Source organism: Erigeron canadensis, chromosome 1 (genome assembly GCF_010389155.1).
Source record: "Erigeron canadensis isolate Cc75 chromosome 1, C_canadensis_v1, whole genome shotgun sequence".
In the NCBI taxonomy this organism is placed as follows: domain Eukaryota; kingdom Viridiplantae; phylum Streptophyta; class Magnoliopsida; order Asterales; family Asteraceae; genus Erigeron; species Erigeron canadensis.
The window spans coordinates 37739172-37756658 of record NC_057761.1 but is presented as its reverse complement, the minus strand read 5'-3'; the positions used below and the strand labels follow the sequence as shown (position 1 = coordinate 37756658).

General features: G+C 36.0%; 3 protein-coding genes across 3 annotated transcripts; 2 read left to right on the top strand and 1 right to left on the bottom strand.

Annotated features, from left to right (window-relative positions):
- Window positions 1-2543: 2543 nt before the first annotated feature.
- LOC122591693 lies at window positions 2544-3784 on the bottom strand. The gene is made up of 3 exons (XM_043763945.1): window positions 3319-3784; window positions 2821-3156; window positions 2544-2731 (listed from the first exon to the last, which is right to left on the bottom strand). The coding sequence occupies exons 1-3, from the start codon at window positions 3782-3784 to the stop codon at window positions 2544-2546; spliced, it is 990 nt and encodes a 329-aa protein (XP_043619880.1).
- A 532-nt stretch (window positions 3785-4316) lies between these two features.
- On the top strand, window positions 4317-8541 carry LOC122591683 (regulator of nonsense transcripts 1 homolog). Its single transcript, XM_043763936.1, has 7 exons — window positions 4317-4427; window positions 5760-6299; window positions 6375-6702; window positions 7161-7555; window positions 7637-7964; window positions 8098-8342; window positions 8500-8541. The coding sequence occupies exons 1-7, from the start codon at window positions 4317-4319 to the stop codon at window positions 8539-8541; spliced, it is 1989 nt and encodes a 662-aa protein (XP_043619871.1).
- Window positions 8542-9636: 1095 nt separating this feature from the next.
- On the top strand, window positions 9637-15622 carry LOC122591675. The gene is made up of 6 exons (XM_043763929.1): window positions 9637-10106; window positions 10193-11360; window positions 11721-12074; window positions 12160-12397; window positions 12643-15106; window positions 15238-15622. Exons 1-6 carry the CDS (start codon window positions 9637-9639, stop codon window positions 15314-15316), a joined length of 4773 nt encoding a protein of 1590 aa, XP_043619864.1. The 3' UTR covers window positions 15317-15622.
- Window positions 15623-17487: the final 1865 nt, after the last annotated feature.

Genomic DNA, 17487 nt, shown 5'->3' with positions numbered 1-17487 from the left:
CAACATGAATTACTAATAAACATGGATCTACGATAAACAGTAAAACACACTCCAACAGAATCTAAACAAACACAGTAAAACAATAAGCGTCTACATGATAGCATCGATCCAAACAAGTATTCAGCCTACTAGCCTAGCATTATTAAAGGAATAACAAAGTCTGAAAAGATGAAAGATATTGTTCAATAATATAAGTAAATAAAAGAGATAAATCTAGATCGAGGATGAAGATCGGAAGGTGTTAGAAGCTCCAAAACCTTCTTGGAATCTGCAAGATCGAACTAGGGTTGTTGCTGGGCGGCTAGGGCTGCTAAATCGGCTCTCTCTTAGGGTTTTGAGGGTTAGTTCGACTTTAATAGTGATAAAAGTCGGTTTCTGATCTGGGCCGACCAGCGGCGCTGGTCCTGGGCTTTCCTGGGCTAGCGGCGACGGTGACATAGGGAGCGGCGCTGGTAGATGGCCAGCGGCGCTGACAAGATAGCCAGCGGCACTGGTGGCTGCTGTTCTTGTTCTTGTGTCTTCGTTTGTTCCCGAATCACTTCCTCGTGTCTTGTACCTTCATAGGGTTCCTTCTTCAGTCAGTTGATGTCATTTACCCTCTTTCGCATCTTCCGTGAACCTGCATAAACACATCATTCATTAAGTACCAATATATAGTTCTGGAATAATAACTCATTTAAGCGTAGAAATGAAGCCTTTCCTTAAGGGGTTTATCACAAAATAGACGCTCATAAGTGGTCTATCATTACCGTTTATCCCATAAAAATGATTATATGGTATGTCATTGATTAATAAGAAGTAGTTGGCAATGCGTGTGATTTCAAGCTTGATTATGAAGCTCATTTTTTGAAACTCCTGATGATTAAAATGTAGAGAATACTAATAACAAGCCGTAAGTTCCCTTTGAGGTTGTTATTTACACATTTGTCTAATGTTTTTAGATATAGTTGTTAGATTAAACAATGTAGTGGCATATACATTGTTTGATAGAGCCATTAGCCATAAAGATGAATGAAAGAGACAAAGGATCAAGACTAGTTAAAATTTCTCTTTAGTCAATAAATACTTTTTCAAACTTTTAGTTTTATGTACTATTTACTTGAATCTACATATACTAAAAGTGCATTCGCACAGTGTAAAATAGTGGACAATTTATCAAAAAGTAAAAACATAATGTGCATTTGGCGAGCATGATTCTGAATTATCAAATAGACATGAGTATTTATCATTCTTAACTAAAACCTTTTCTGTTAAATAAGCTTTTATAACCCAATTTAATTAACGAAACTTTTTTTAACCGGCTTTGCTAAATAGCACTTTACTATATATAGAAGCTATCACCATTATTAAACAATACTATATATATGAACAAAATCAAGCAAATGGAACGTTTACAAAAATTGAAGCAAATGGAACTAACGATTTTTATATGTAATTGTTACTTTTTTTTATTTAAAATATATGTTTATGTTCTCTTGTATCGGCTTTGTAGTGTTATAAAAATTCATGAGCTTTTAAGTTTAATGATCAAGTAGATTTGTCTTCATCTTTGTAAATGTTTCATTTGCTTGATATTTGTTCACATACATAGTATTGTTTAATCATGCGTTTTGAATAAAATTAAAAATTTTTATATGTATGTGGTGCTTTTTTATTTAAGATATAGTATTGGCATTATAATGTTATGAGATATCATGAGTTTTTAATTTTCAATAATTTGGTAGATTTGATAAAAACAAGTACAACGTAATGTTTAGGTAAAAATGCTACGAAATTAATAAAAAACACTATTTTAATAAATAATTTTTGAGAAAACACCTCTTTGATAAATATTTTTTAAACTACATGTTTTCCATTTAAACCATTTACGGTATTAATTCCCGTACATGTATAGCGTGTTGCCTACTTAGACTAATGGGAATGGAGAGTCCACGGAATGCCCCTCTTCCATGGAAATTGTGACATGTGGCACTCTACAATCATTTGGGGCATTCCCCCCATCCCTTTGGGGTGGAGGAATGCCCTTTAAGGCATTCCCTAATTTTTTATTTTTTATTTTTAGATTTATAAATAAATTAAATAAAACATACTACTTTATATTAAAAACATACTTTTATTAAAAAAAAAAACTACTTTTTATTAAAAAAAAACACACACTAAAAAACATTACATAAACACTCGAATTAAAACTAATCGGAGTCGTCGTCGTCGGTGCTAACATACTCTCGCAGATCGGCGAAGGGATCGGCTGCAGGCTCGAAGTCATGTGGTGTGTTCGCCCAAAGATGGTCAACCAAATCTGCCGTTAGCATGTTGTGGGTTTCACGGTTTTTGACGGCATGCAGATTTTGGATACGAACTTCTGTTGGAGTTATGCGCCTCCAATAATCTGGATTGAGACTCGGTTCTTGGGCGTTGTAGTCTTGGCATACGGCCTTGTTTTCGTCCTCCAGGATCATGTTATGTAAAATGATACAAGCATAACAAACATCCTGGATATTTCTTTTGTCCCAATATAGTGCCGGATGTTTTAGCACCTTCCATCATTTTTTAAGCACACCGAAAGCCCGCTCAATACCCTTTCGTGCCGACTCTTGTTTCTTCTTAAAATGTCTTCTTTTTTCATCGATCGGGTCGGAAAAGGTCTTCACAAATGTAGCATATTCGGGATAGATGCCGTCGCCCAAATAGTATCCCTTCTTGTAGAAGTTTCCGTTTGCCCAAAACGGAGCTGCGAATAAAACATTTAGAATAAAACATTTACAAAAAAACATTTCCAAGTTAAACATTTACAAGTAAAAAGTATAATAAAACACTAACCAGTGGGTGCCAATCCGTTTACAATTTCTTCAAGAATTGGCGATGATTCAAACACATTGATATCGTTGTGAGAACCTTGCTGTCCAAAGTACGCATTCCAAATCCATAGATCGTTTGATGCTACAGCCTGAAGGATCAAAGACGGTCTACCCACATGCCCGCTTGTGTAAGTACCTCGCCACGCCGCCGGACACATCTCCCATGGCCAATGTATACAATCTATACTACCAATCATACCGGGAAAACCAACAACTTGTTCATGAACATCGTATATACGCTGAAGATCGGATGGAGTCGGTCTCCGTAGGTATCTTGCTCCATAAATTTCCCGTATACCTTTTAATGATAAATGTTAACTTATATATAAGTATATAACTATATAGAATTAATAACTATATATATAAGTATATATATAAGTATATAACTATATAGAATTAATATTTATCTATATATATAAGTATATAACTATATAGAATTAATATTTAAAAATATCATTACCAACACAAAAATTTAGGCAAGATTCCCTTGATGTTCGTTCAGACATCTGCAAATACTCGTCAAGGAAATCACTGTTAATGCCATATGCCAATTGACGAATTGCAGATGTACACTTTTGTACCCCGGCAAACCCTCTGCGCCCAACACTGTCATATCTCGTCTGAAAATATGGGTACCTAGCCTCCAAATCACCGACTATCCGCTCAAATAAAATTTTTGACATACGAAACCTTCGTCTAAAAAGTCTGGCTGGATATCGCGGTTCTTCAGCAAAATAGTCACGCATCAAACGAGCATGTGCTTCAATACGATCACGATCAACTGGTACCCTTCTTTTAATGACTGGGGCAGGTTGTTCGTCAATCTGTCGTCTAATTAGTTCGGCGGCTCGAAGAAGCACATTCTGTACACGCTCTTCGTAATCGGCAGACCCGTTAAAAGATCCGGATGAGTCATCGGAATCCATATGGTGATTTTTTAGGAGAATGTGTGTGTATGTAATTTTTTTGAAAGAAAAATAAATAGATATGTGTGTGTATATTATATGTGTATGTGTATGTATATATATATAGAGTGAAAAGGGTTTAAAAAAAAAAAACAAAAAACAAAATTTCAATGCAAACTTCAAGGAATGTAACGGCTCAATGCCACTACAGGCCAAATGCCCGGACGCGTTCAAAATCGGAAGGGGCACGCTTTTTCACCTTTTGGAACGCCCCCGGGGCTGAAGTAGGGCGTTCCCAGGACGTTCTACACGGATTTTTTTTTGGTGAGAACGGCCTACTCCGAATGGTGTCATGTTACACTGTCAGCTCAGTCTCACTCTCTCACTACTGCTACATCCCATCAGCTCTCACTCTTTCTCTACAACCAACAAAACAAAACCCCTTTCAAAAAAAAATTTTAGTTTTTTCATCTCATAAAACAAAGGAAAAGAAAACCCCATTTTTCTTACTTACATATTTTGCTGAAATAATAATAATAATAACAATATAATGATGGAAGCTGAAGGAGGAGGAAGGGTTAAGAAGAAAAAAGATGAGTTTTTAAAAATAATATTTCCATGGTCTCTTGATGACATTCTTAATCAGAACCTCTACAAAAACCAGGTCTTCTTCTTCTTGTGGGTTATTTGTTGGGGTTACATTTTTTATATTTATTTTCATAAGGTTTTATTACTATTATGTTTTTTTTTTTTCATATAAGGTTTTTGTTGGGGTTTATGTGCGAATATTTTGTGGGTTTGTTGGGGTTATTATTATTATTTTTTTCCCATAAGGTTTTGTTGTAGTATGTGTGATGACATATGTAAAACTATATATATAGGTTGTGTGTTCGAGTCCTATTATGAAAATTTTGTTGTACATATATGTGTGTTTTATTTGTGGGGAAAAATGAAAGATCAAGAAGACATGACCATACCTAGATTTTTCAGAGTTTGGTATATGAAGCCCCGTTGAGCCCTTTAAAAAAATTATAAAAAAAATATAGTGTAATTTTTGTTTGAATTTGTGAGGGTTACTTAAATCTCTTTTATGTAGTTAAAATTGGGTTTGAGCTAATTTTTGTTCTAAAAAAAGTTTCAAATTAATGTGGTTATTCGACGGATTGTTTTTTTGTTTTATGTAGTCATTGTGGTGACTGAGTATGGATAAATTTAGTTGTTGCTAAGTTGATATATGCACAAAAATAAATGAGCAAGTTCAATGGGTTTGTTGAGATATACAGGCAGGGGTGAAGCTATAAAATTACCATTAGAGGGACAAACTTGAAGCACTAAACATGTAACACAAAATGACCAAAGTCGATCTTGCTGCTCTTTTAGCTTAGTGTAAAAGAAATACCAATTAATGTGATTAAAAATATGGAATAACAAGTGATTGAATGAGTTGTTAACTGATATGATAAGTTGGTTTTTTCCAACTCATCTCATTGTAATCATATGTGAATTTTTGATAGTTTAGTAATATATATTCATCTTTGATGAAAAAACCAATTAATGTGGTTTTCGACGGACTTTTCAATTTTGTTTTGATTTACGTAGTCATTGTGGTGACAGTGACCGATTATCCATAAATTTGGTTGTTGCTAAGTTGACATTAGTACAAAAATCTATCCACAAGTTCAATGTATTTGTTGAGATACAGAGGCAGGGTTGGAGCTATAAAATTACAATTTGAGGGACAAACTTGACGCAATAAATATGTAAAACAAAAGAACTTTTTGGGGTCAAGGTATAAATTATTTGTCCTCAAAGTTAATCTTGCTTCTCTATATTTGAACCGGGATGGTTACATATATGTGGAAACCGGTAATTCTGTTTTATTTTCGCTAGTAACTAGTATCTGGTGTTGGTATCATCAAATTGTATAAGCTTTATAACTACTTGAGCCTCTCGAGACTTTATCTCCAGTAAAATTTCTCTTTCTGATGATTGGCAGGTGGACAAGATACCCCTTACTTTTGATTCGGAACAACAGTATTTCAGTTCTTTTGTTTATCCTTTGCTTGAGGAAACACGTGCTGAACTAGCTTCCTCTTTGGAGAACATACATAGATATCCATCTGCTCATATTCTCTCTATTCACGAGGCCACACGCGATGGAGAAGCTGTGTATGATGTTAAAGTTGGTCCCTGGAGAAACACATCTTTTGAACGTGGCAAGCTGCCTTACCAGACATTACCTGGTGATCTTTTCATTTTCATGCATGGAAAAGCAGAGTCTGTTTCTGATTTGCAACGCATGGGAAGAACATGGGCTTTTTCGTTAGTTAGCAAAATCAAAGAAAATGATAATGAAGACGATTTTGAAGCTACACCATCACGATTTACAGTTAAAGCCTCACAACCTGTTAAGTTCCAAGATGGGATGTTTGTCGTTTTCTTAAAAAATATTAAAATCCAGACAAGGATTTGGGATTCATTGCACATGAATGGAAATATGAATATCATTAAAGCGGTTCTTGACCCTCATTCTATGGTAAGTTGTTAAGTGCAAATATTTGTTTCGGTAAGTGATAATATCATTATTTATTTATTTACATGTTGTCTACAGGTTAAGGAGAATTGCAATACCTGTTCTTTTGATTTCGATAGTGTATGTTCTCTAGATGGAAATCCGTTGGATATGCTGAACGAGTCACAAAGAGCAGCAGTTATGGTGTCCCTTGTTAAAACAGAATGTTGTCACAATTCATATGTGGAACAAATATGGGGACCACCCGGTACAGGAAAAACAACAACAGTTAGCGTTTTGCTATTTGTTCTCTTGCAAATGAACCGTAGGACCCTTACTTGTGCGCCAACAAACATTGCTCTGTTACAACTAGCTTCTCGAATGCTAAGTTTGGTTAAGGAATCATCTAAGACTACAACTGCTAATGGTGAGTCCTTTTGAAGTTTAGGAGACATCCTTTTGTTTGGCAACACAAAAAAAATTAAAAGTTGGTGCAGATATGGAAGACATATATTTGGAGCATCGGGTCGAAAGGCTTACAGAGTGCCTTGGGTCTTCAACTGGTTGGAAGCATTCAATGAGGTCTATGAATGATTTACTTGAAAATTGTGTATCTCAGTATTACGTCTTTCTAGATACTGAGTTGTTCAACGAAAACCAACTTGCAAATGAAAAAAAAAAAGGAAGGTAGCACCAACAAGTTGCAAGTCAAATCATTCCATGAGTTTATGCAAGATCGATTTGTTTCTTCTGTAATGCCACTTAGAAGATGCATTTTTACATTCTTGACTCATGTCCCAAGAAGTTTCATGAAGGAATACAATTTTTATAGTATGATACATCTTTTGGATAACTTAAGTTCATTTGAATCGTTGTTGTTTGAAGAGAACTTGGTTTCAAAAGATCTCGAGCACCTTTTCACATCTAAACCATTGCCTGATGAGTTGGAGAATATGTCGTTGATTAATTCTGTTAGAGCCAAGTCGATATCAATTTTAAGAGGTCTGCAGATATCTCTTGAAGTACTAGGTCTTCCAGATGTTGTAAATAGACATGTAATAGTGGAGTTCTGTTTCGAAAGAGCTTCTCTTATATTCTGCACAACATCGAGTTCCTACAAGTTGCATATGGTTCCAGTGAAGCCTTTGAACATTTTGGTCATAGATGAAGCGGCACAGTTAAAAGAGGCTGAGTCCACTATCCCTCTTCAGCTTCATGGGATAAAGCATGCTATTCTTATTGGAGATGAGTGCCAATTACCTGCAATGGTTACAAGTAATGTATGTCCCTTAATTATTTTTCTGCCTCCTATTGTTATAATTTGTCTTCTTCAATTCATCTTTTTGAATGTTTGTGGACAGGTATGTATTGAATCTGGCTTTGGACGGAGCTTATTTGACAGACTGAGTTATGCATGCCATTCTCGGCATCTACTAAATGTTCAGTATCGAATGCATCCTTCCATCAGTTTCTTCCCTAATTGGAGGTTTTATCAAAATCAGATTCTTGATGCAGAAAATGTATTATGTGAAAGTTATGAAAACCGATATCTTTCAGGACCAATGTTTGGTTCATATTCATTTATAAATATTGTTGGAGGAAGAGAAGAAAAGGGTGATGATGGACAGAGCAAAAGAAATATGGTCGAGGTGGCTATCGTGATGAAGATTGTAAAAAGTCTTTATAAAGGTGCGCAAGTTGGTCATATTTTTATACCAGAACACACAAAAGCAGAGTGATATTGTTGTAGCACTAGAAGCATAAGTTACATTTTTATATCATTTAAAATTGTATATGCCTTTTTCCATTGTATGTATCTCAGTATACATTAATACATATGATCTCTCTTCTTTGACATTTATAGCATGGAAAGACTCGAAGAAGAAGCTTACTATAGGTGTTGTATCTCCTTATGCTGCCCAAGTTGTTACAATTCAAGAAAAACTTGCTCACAAGTATGAGAAACTTGATGGTTTTTCAGTAAAGGTGAAATCGATTGACGAGTTTCAGGGTGGAGAAGAAGATGTTATTATCTTATCGACAGTCAGATCTAATAGCCATGGATCTGTTGGATTCATGTGCAGTCCACAAAGGACTAATGTTGCCCTCACTAGAGCAAGGTATGGAATGCATATAAGATGCAAGAAATCTTCAGTGTCTACAAATAGCTTTCTGTTTAGCATGCAAGTATGTCTGACAATGTATTTTTTTGTCTTTTGTCCAGACATTGTCTATGGATTTTGGGAAACGAAAGAACCCTGAGTAATAGTGAATCTGTATGGGAAGAACTAGTTGTAGATGCAAGAAATCGCCATTGTTTGTTTGATGCTGAATCTGATGAATGCTTGAATTTGACTGTTATAAATACAAAAAAAGAGCTAGAGCAACTTGATGATCTGGTTAACGAGAATAGTATCCTTTTTAAACATGCAAAATGGAAGGTATTTGTTAATATAACACTTTACCAAAATATGTTAATATGCAATATTCTACTATTGTTTATCTTATATGTTGCCTGTCGTGCCATTAGGTCCTGTTCAGTGATAACTTCAGAAGATCATTTGGAAAGCTGACTACTGCTCGATTGAAGAAGCTTGTTTTAAATCTTTTACTGAGGCTCTCTGGTGGTTGGAGGCCCAAAAACCGAAGTGTAGACTTGCATTGTGAAAAATCCCCACATATTTTGAAACAGTTTAAGGTTGCAGGGTTATATGTTATATGCACGACTGACGTCATCAAGGAATTCAGTTATGTGCAAGTTTTGAAGGTTGGGATGTATTACCTTTGGAACAGATTCCAAAACTCACAAAACGTCTCGAGAGCATATTTACGGCATACACAGATGATTATATTAATCGCTGTACAGAAAGATGCGTGGAAGGGTAAGCTCATTTTCATAAGAGTCAATAATTTTGTCCTTTTAACGCAAACAGGTCCTGTAAAAGGAACTAGTTCGAAGGGAAACTAGTTGAATTTGTTGAATAGGTTGGAAGTCATCTTAGGATTTTATTTAAATGATGAAAACAACATTTTTTTATTTTCTATTCAACAATTCATTTGTTACTGTAATAGTACGAGTAACTCAGGATTAATATGAAAACAACTTTTTTAAATTTTCTATTCAACAATTCATTTATTACAGTGAGAATACGAGTAACTCTGGATTAAGTTAGACAAAATCTGGTTTGTGGGTCATCAAACCTGTCCATGAATTTTTCAACTCCTACTAAAAACTGACCCATCTCAACCCCAACTTGCTTTGATCGGTTTACTTTCCCACCTCTAAACTGTTTCATCCCTTACATGCATATTTAATGTATTTTGTAATATATTTATGTTGTTTAGGAAGTTGGAAGTTCCAATGAATTGGATAACATCCCAAGAAATTGCTCGATTTTGTTCCGTGAGGAATACTGAACTGAGCTCCGGCGATGGTAAAACTTATGCTGAAAACTCTAAAGTAAATGAAAGCTTGTTGCTTATGAAGTTCTACCCCTTGTCAGATGGGGTGGTGAAACATTTGCTCTCTGATAAAGAACAACTTGATCTACCTATGCAAGTCAGTGATGAACAGATGGAGATTATTTTATTTTCCAAAAGTTCTTTCATAATTGGGCGTTCGGGAACCGGAAAAACCACTATATTGACTATGAAGCTGTTCCATAATGAACAGTCTTTTTATGTTGCTTCTGAAGGGACTTCTGAAGGGGGGAGGAACAATATCAGTGATTATTTTAAAGACACGAAGCCAAGTGTTCTCCGGCAACTTTTTGTGACTGTCAGCCCAAATTTGTGTCATGTTGTGAAGCAACATGTTTCCCACCTTACAAGGTGCGCGTATACCCATTTCTATATCTCTTTGCTTTTTTGTTGCATCGGTTCTGTTTTCTGATTTTAAGCTTTGTTGTGTTTAACAGTATTTCATGCAATGGAAATACATCATTAGAGCTCAATCTTGATGATCCAGATATGATATCAGATTTCAGCGACATTGCTGACACATTTATTAACATTCCCGTAAAAAATTACCCTCTTTTTATAACATTTCATAAGTTTCTTATGATGTTGGATGGCACATTGGGAAATTCTTTTTTTGAAAGGTTTCCAAAGGCAAGAGAAGTTTCTCATGGTAACCATACAAGTTCAAGATCTGTTGCATTGCAAACTTTTTTAAGACTAAGGGAGGTTACATATGACCGATTTTGTACACTTTACTGGCCTCACTTTAACTCAAGTCTAACAAAGAAACTTGATCCCTCCAGAGTGTTCACAGAATTTATATCACACATAAAAGGAGGCCTGCATGCAGGGGGATGCAGTGACGAAATACTAAGTTGTGAGGGTTACTGCTTATTGGCTGAAAGTCGTTCGTCCACTCTAACAAAGCAGAAAAGAGAAACTATTTACTACCTCTTTCAAGCATATGAAAAGATCAAAAGTGAGCGAGGTGAATTCGATTTGGGTGATTTAGTGAGTGACCTCCATCACCGACTTAAAAATGGACGCTATGAAGGTGACATTATTGATTTTGTGTATACTGATGAAGTTCAAGATCTTAGTATGAGGCAGATTTCTCTTTTCAAGTATCTATGCCAAAATGTTGATGAGGGCTTTATTTTTGCGGGCGACACTGCACAAACCATTGCCAGGGGGATTGATTTTAGATTTCAGGATATACGATCTCTGTTCTATAAAGAGTTTTTAACTACTAGAAAACAAGAGAAAGGTCTTGTATCCGAGGTTTTCCAACTAAAACAGAACTTTAGAACTCATGCTGGTGTCCTTCAGTTAGCCCAGAGTGTCATTGATATTCTTTACTGTTACTTTGTTCACTCAATTGATATTTTGGAACCTGAGACTAGTCTTATTTCCGGTGAAGCTCCTGTTTTGCTCGAGTCTAGAAACAATGAAAATGCAATTTGGACAATCTTTGGGGGTAGTGGAGGTGGTGGAGAAATAGTCGGCTTTGGGGCGGATCAAGTGATATTGGTCCGTGATGATTGTGCTAAGACTGAGATCTCAGAATATGTTGAAAAGCATGCCCTTGTTCTCACCATACTAGAGTGTAAAGGCCTTGAATTTCAGGTTTGCCTTCTTATGTTCAAATTGGCCACCTCTACTTTACTCAACACTTTTTTGTACCTTAAAGTTATAAATGTTCAATTAATGTACTAATATAATTAGAGATACTATATACCGAGATGCAAAATACTAATGAAACTGTTTTGATAAAAATAATGAGGCGATAACTGGTAAGAACTTAAGATACTCTCAGCTATCGGCCCACTTTTGTCCAATTCCATTTTTACAAAGTGTTTATCGATCCTCTGTCCGGGGTAAATTTAACAAAGTGTTTATCTAGATGATGGGGTCACGATGGTACCTCTAGTTTGTGTGATTTTAAAGTGCTTCTATTTATTGATTTTAATTTGCCATGACTTTTAGGATGTATTATTGTACAACTTTTTTGGGACATCCCCATTGAAAGACCAATGGAGAGTAATATATGGCTACATGAAAGAGCGGGACTGGCTCGATGAGAATCTTCCTCAGTCTTTCCCGACATTCAGTGAGGCAAGACATAGTGTCTTGTGTTCTGAATTGAAACAGTTATATGTGGCTATAACGCGAACTAGGCAAAGACTATGGATTTGTGAGAATAAAGAGGAGCTCTCCAAGCCAATATTTGACTATTGGAAAAGCAGGGGACTCGTTCAAATAAGAAAACTAGATGATTCAGTGGCACAGGCTATGCGAGTTTCAAGCAGCCCTCAAGAGTGGCGTGAGCGTGGTAAAAAGGTCAAATTTTGATCTTTTACTGCCATAGTTCTTTCACCATTATAGTTTATATACCTTGTTTGACATGCTTTCTCTTGTTTTTCAGCTTTTTTATGAGAACAACTTTGTGATGGCAACAATGTGCTTTGAAAGAGCTGGTGACATAATGTGGGAGAAATTGGCAAAGGCTTCTGGTTTCAGAGCATCCGCTGATCAAGTGAGGGGAAAAAATCCCGAAGCTTGTTTGGGCTATCTCAGAGAAGCAGCCGAATTGTTTGAGTCAATTGGGAAATTCGAGTCTGCCGCTTCATGTTATTGTGATTTGGAGGAGTATGAAAAAGCTGGTAACTTCTTTTTCTAATATAACTAATTGATCTTTGAAAAACATCCTGCACATTTACGAGGTTGTATGCATATAGTTCAACCAATTTTACTAGTTGCTAATTTAGTTAAACCTTTTACCTGTCACTTTTTAAGATAAGTTTAACCCAAATCAATCGATTTAAAAAGACCACCTGTTGTTTAAGCACTTGGCTTGGTTTAATCAATATTTGAATTGTAATATCAATTGAATTCCTTGTACGTGCAGGGAAAGCCTACTTATATAAGTGCCGAAAAGTTAATACAGCAGCAGAGTGTTTCACTCTAGCAGGATGCTATAGCGATGCCGCTGAAGCCTATGCCAAAGGAGATCAGGTCTCCAATTGTTTGTCAGTTTGCAAAAAAGGGAAACTTTATGATCAGGGGTTGCAGTATATAGAATACTGGAAAGAGCACTTAAAAGTTAGAACTAAAGAGATAGAACAAACTGAGCAAAGATTTTTGGAGAGTTGTGCTCTTGACTGCCATGAACATAAAGATCTTAAATCCATGATGAAATTTGTTAGAGCCTTTTGCTCTATGGAGTCTAAGCGTGTATTCTTGAGGTCTTTAGGCTGCCTTGATGACCTTCTATTTTTAGAAGAAGAATCGGGCCATTTTCTTAATGCTGTTGAGCTGGCTAGGTGTTTGGGTTATGTTCAAAAAGAGGCTGAATTTTTGGAGAAGGCTGGACATTGTGGGGAGGCAGCAGTTCTCTTACTTTGGTTTGTATTTTTTAGCTCGTTATGGGGAAATGGAGATAGAGGTTGGCCATTGAAGCACTTCAGTAAGAAGGAAGATCATTGTGAGAAAGCAAGGTCGCTTGCAAAAATGAGTTCTGATCAATTCTATGATTTTGTTTGTAATGAGCTTGAGGTACTCTCTGACCAGCACAGTAGCTTGCCCGAACTCAAGAAAGTTTTACTCACTTCCCAGAGACATAAGAGTCTGAGAGGAGAAATCTTATCCGTTAGGAAAATCTTGGATTCTCATTTTCGTATAAATTTCTCGAAGTACTTTTGGGAGGATGAATTACCTTCTGATATTACCGAGCATTGTGAAAACAAAATCTTTCAGAGCTGTGTTTCTGTTAGAACTCTAGTTTTTTATTGGAACCAGTGGAAGGAGAATGTCATGAGCATTTTTCAGAGCATCGAATGTCTTGTAAATGAAGAGCCGAATAAACACGAGGGACTTGCTGATTTTAGTATAAGTTATTTTGGAGTGAGGAAACAGTGTGTAAATGGAAACAGGGTCTACCTGTTAGTCAACAAGGATGGTGATTGGATAAGTACTGCGGGTAACAACGGTCTTCATAGCGAAGGGAAGCTTCTATATATGAATTTAAAGCAATTGGCGTTTGCTATTAGGTCTTATTGGCAGTCAGAGTTGCTTTCTGTGGGTATGATAGTACTTTTAAAGCTAGAAGGTCTCTATAAGTCAAAGTCAAATGGTTCACCATTTCATCAAAGCACGTCCCTCGTACACCTTTTTGAGGTTTCCAAGTTTCTTTCTGAGTGCCAGTGTCTTAACCTCACTTCTCCTGACAAAAAGAAACTGCAAAGTTTCCTTGGAATCTCTGCACAATACTTTGATCTTGTGTTTCCGTTAGACTGGCGAAGATCAGTCTCTGAGGATATGGTTTCCTTAAGGGAGACTGATCTATCACTCCAATTGCTTAACGATATCATTCTTCAAAGTTTTAACACCAACAGTGACATCACCGATTGGACAATTGGGAGGGTAATGATGATATGTGTTACTTATGGAAAACAACTAGGAAGCGATCATATAGTTGTGAAGGGGAAGTCATTACCCGCATTGAGGTCATTTGTTATGAAGATACTTCGGTATGTTTTGAAAGATACTCTTAACGGTGGCTGGAGGCTTCCTGGCTACATATCTATTCACAGTGTTGTGTATTTCTTGGACATTATTATTTTCCACACGTTTATCTCTTCAGGGATTTTTTTCACGACAAGATCTTCTCTTGTTGGATGGCTTTCACAATTTCCCTCAACTGCTACTCCATATACACATTTATCAGCGTCCAATCACGTTCATGAGGATATTGCAAACTTTGCTGTTTCTTTATATACACTACTCATATGTCTTTTCAGAGATAACGCTACAACATCTTGGATGCAAAATACAGGGATTAACTCCACTTATTACCATCCAATTTTAGCATTGAAGCTGATGATTATAACAATTTTATTTGATCTGCAAGCAGTAGATTGGGATGTCCCTGCTGATATCCTGCTGGGGAGTGAGAGTATTGCTCATTTGCTTCCGTCGAAGTTTGTTTATTGTCTCCTAAAGTACAGGAAGAATCGTTATTTGAACTTAACTCCAGATGTGGTTGCGGAAGCTTTTCGAAGCATAGAGGATCCTCACGTGATTGTTTGTTCAAAAGAGAAGGATCCTAGAATTGATGCTTCTTGTGCTTTATTTGTGGATCTTAGACAATCTAAAGAGGAGATAATGAACAAATTGTTCGCTAATTATGTGTCAGAGAGCAGCAACACAACTGAGGCTCATCAGTTAAGGAATCATTTAAAGGAAATAGGCGATGGACTAAGCGAAGGTGGTGGTAATACTCAGGATGTGAAAAACAAGAAAGGGAAAGGTAAAAGAACTGGGAAGAAGGCACAATATCATAAAAATGTAGAGAAATTCATTCAGAAATTGAGGTTAGACTTTGCTATATATCATAAAGTAGTTTTTTATGTTTTAAAACTAAACTAAACTGAAATCCGTATTAAAACTACATACATTTAGAAACTATTTAACGATCTTTTTTGGTTGTCTTAATCATTTTCAGTGGAACAGAGGATTCACAAGGTCTGAAGAAGCTGCTGGGAAAATATTATGCTAGACCACTGCAGTTAAAGAAGCTGTAATAGATAAGGAAACGAATCATGCGGAGGAAACATGTGATGGGGGTACACTGGAGATGTGCAGAAGACGTGAAAGGGAAGGGAAAGAAGAGGGTAAAAGGAAATGGTGTTGCGTCTTGCAGGTTAAAGACAACTGTAATAGACAAGTATTAAATAGGCAGTGGTGTCTGCTTTATATGGCTTGTTTTTCTATTTTGTGCCTCTTGCAGGAAAGCATTCAACGTTTTCGTGTAGTGATAGATTGTTATATGTAATGGAAATTCAGTAAACCTTATGATGATGGGTCTGATATCAATCTCGAGTCATTTCCGAAACAACTATTTAAGAAAAATCAAGGAACCATCTTAACTTTTATTTGAAGTTGCATGGTTAACATTTTGGTCTCACCAAGTAGGGATGTACATGGGGCTGTCCCGGTGGCAAAATCTCCAAAACTTGGTACCAATCCCGGTTAACCGGAACGGGATGGGGATATCACATATCAAATCCCGATTAGTTCCAATTGAAACCATCATAACTCATTATCTTTTACTTTTCATACTACTTTTAAACATTATGCCTTAATGATAATATTTAACTTTTATATTTATTTAATTGATATTTTATTGCATACAAATGAAGTTTTACCCCAGTTCTTTTCCTTGTTAAAACTTAAAATCCTACAATATATTTGCCGGCGGCACCACACATTCATACAACGCAATTTGCATTACCATTGAAATATATATTTTCATATTAGAAATAGTGGATCAGTGGATGTATATAGTGATCGAATAGATAGGTTCCGATCTTTCTTGCTTTAATTTGCTGTAGTTCGATCAAACCGACAAAAAAAGGTGATGAAGTGTAAGTTTCAATGGCTGTTGTAATGGATTTCTGGCGGTGATTTACGCCCTTTAAAGGAGAGAAAAGAGTTGAATACAAATTGTTGTTTTGTTTTCTTGTTGATGGGTCTCGATCAAATTGATGAAGATGAGAGTTTTATTTCATTTGTTGGTGATAAAAATAAATGTATATCATGTCACTAACATTAATTTTTGTTATGTGTGAATTTCAATGTCAATGTGAGATTCAATGTTGTTATGTGTCAAATCTTGTGTGATTCCAAAGACTATTATTTACTGCTAATATTATACCGATTAAACTGGAAGGACAAAAACTAGAATCCTCTTTCATCAATCCACTTGGCACCTCCTAACTAATAAATATAAATGGGTTACAAATATAGTAAGGACAAAATGGTCATCACATAATTATTGTAGTATGGGAAGTAAAAATTGTAATATGAAAATCACTTCCCATATTATATATATAATACTAAAAACCAACTTTGGTTTGTGAGGGGGAGTTTAAGTAGCTAAAAGTACTCTCCCTTTAGCATAAGGTACAAACCTATAAAGCATCCAACATAATTAACGGACTTAACGGTGGTTAGGTAACAAACTTAACGACTGTTAGGTGATGGACTTAACGACTCTTATTTTCTTTTTTATACTGTAGCTAAAAGTATTCCCCTTTAGCATAAGGTACAAGCCTTTAAAGCATCCAATATAATTAACGGACTTAACGACAGTTAGGTAACAGACTTAACGACTGTTAGGTAACAGACTTAACGACTGTTAGGTGACGGACTTAACGACCCTTATTATGTATTTTATAACTAATAACATTAACTTTTCTTTAGAAATTTAGAATTTAGCACAAAGATTAATTAAGTAAAAGTATGGTACACAAGTTATTATTATTATAATGAAAATATTAATATTCTCTTTGGACTCCAACACATTAACATGACTAAAATAATAACACGTGGCTTCATATCAACCATATCTTGATACCTACCAACTTACAAGTATATTATCAGCCATCATTATCATTCACACTTAGAAATCCACATATCATTATCCTTTTACAAATCTTCAAACACAGTCCGGTGCCACCATCATCGGAGACCATTATGGCCGGAAACACAGAACTCCACCATCCATCGCACAGGTGACACACAGGTGAGAGGTCTACTTGATTTCTTGAAGAAAAAAAGGTTAGAATTTTTTTTTTAAGGCTGGCTTTCAAAAACAACTGCCTCAACTGCTTCTACACCGCCTCATCCACCAGAGGCGTACGTACCAGCAGACACCCCTGAGACGCCGCCTCATATGCGATTTATGTGCGCC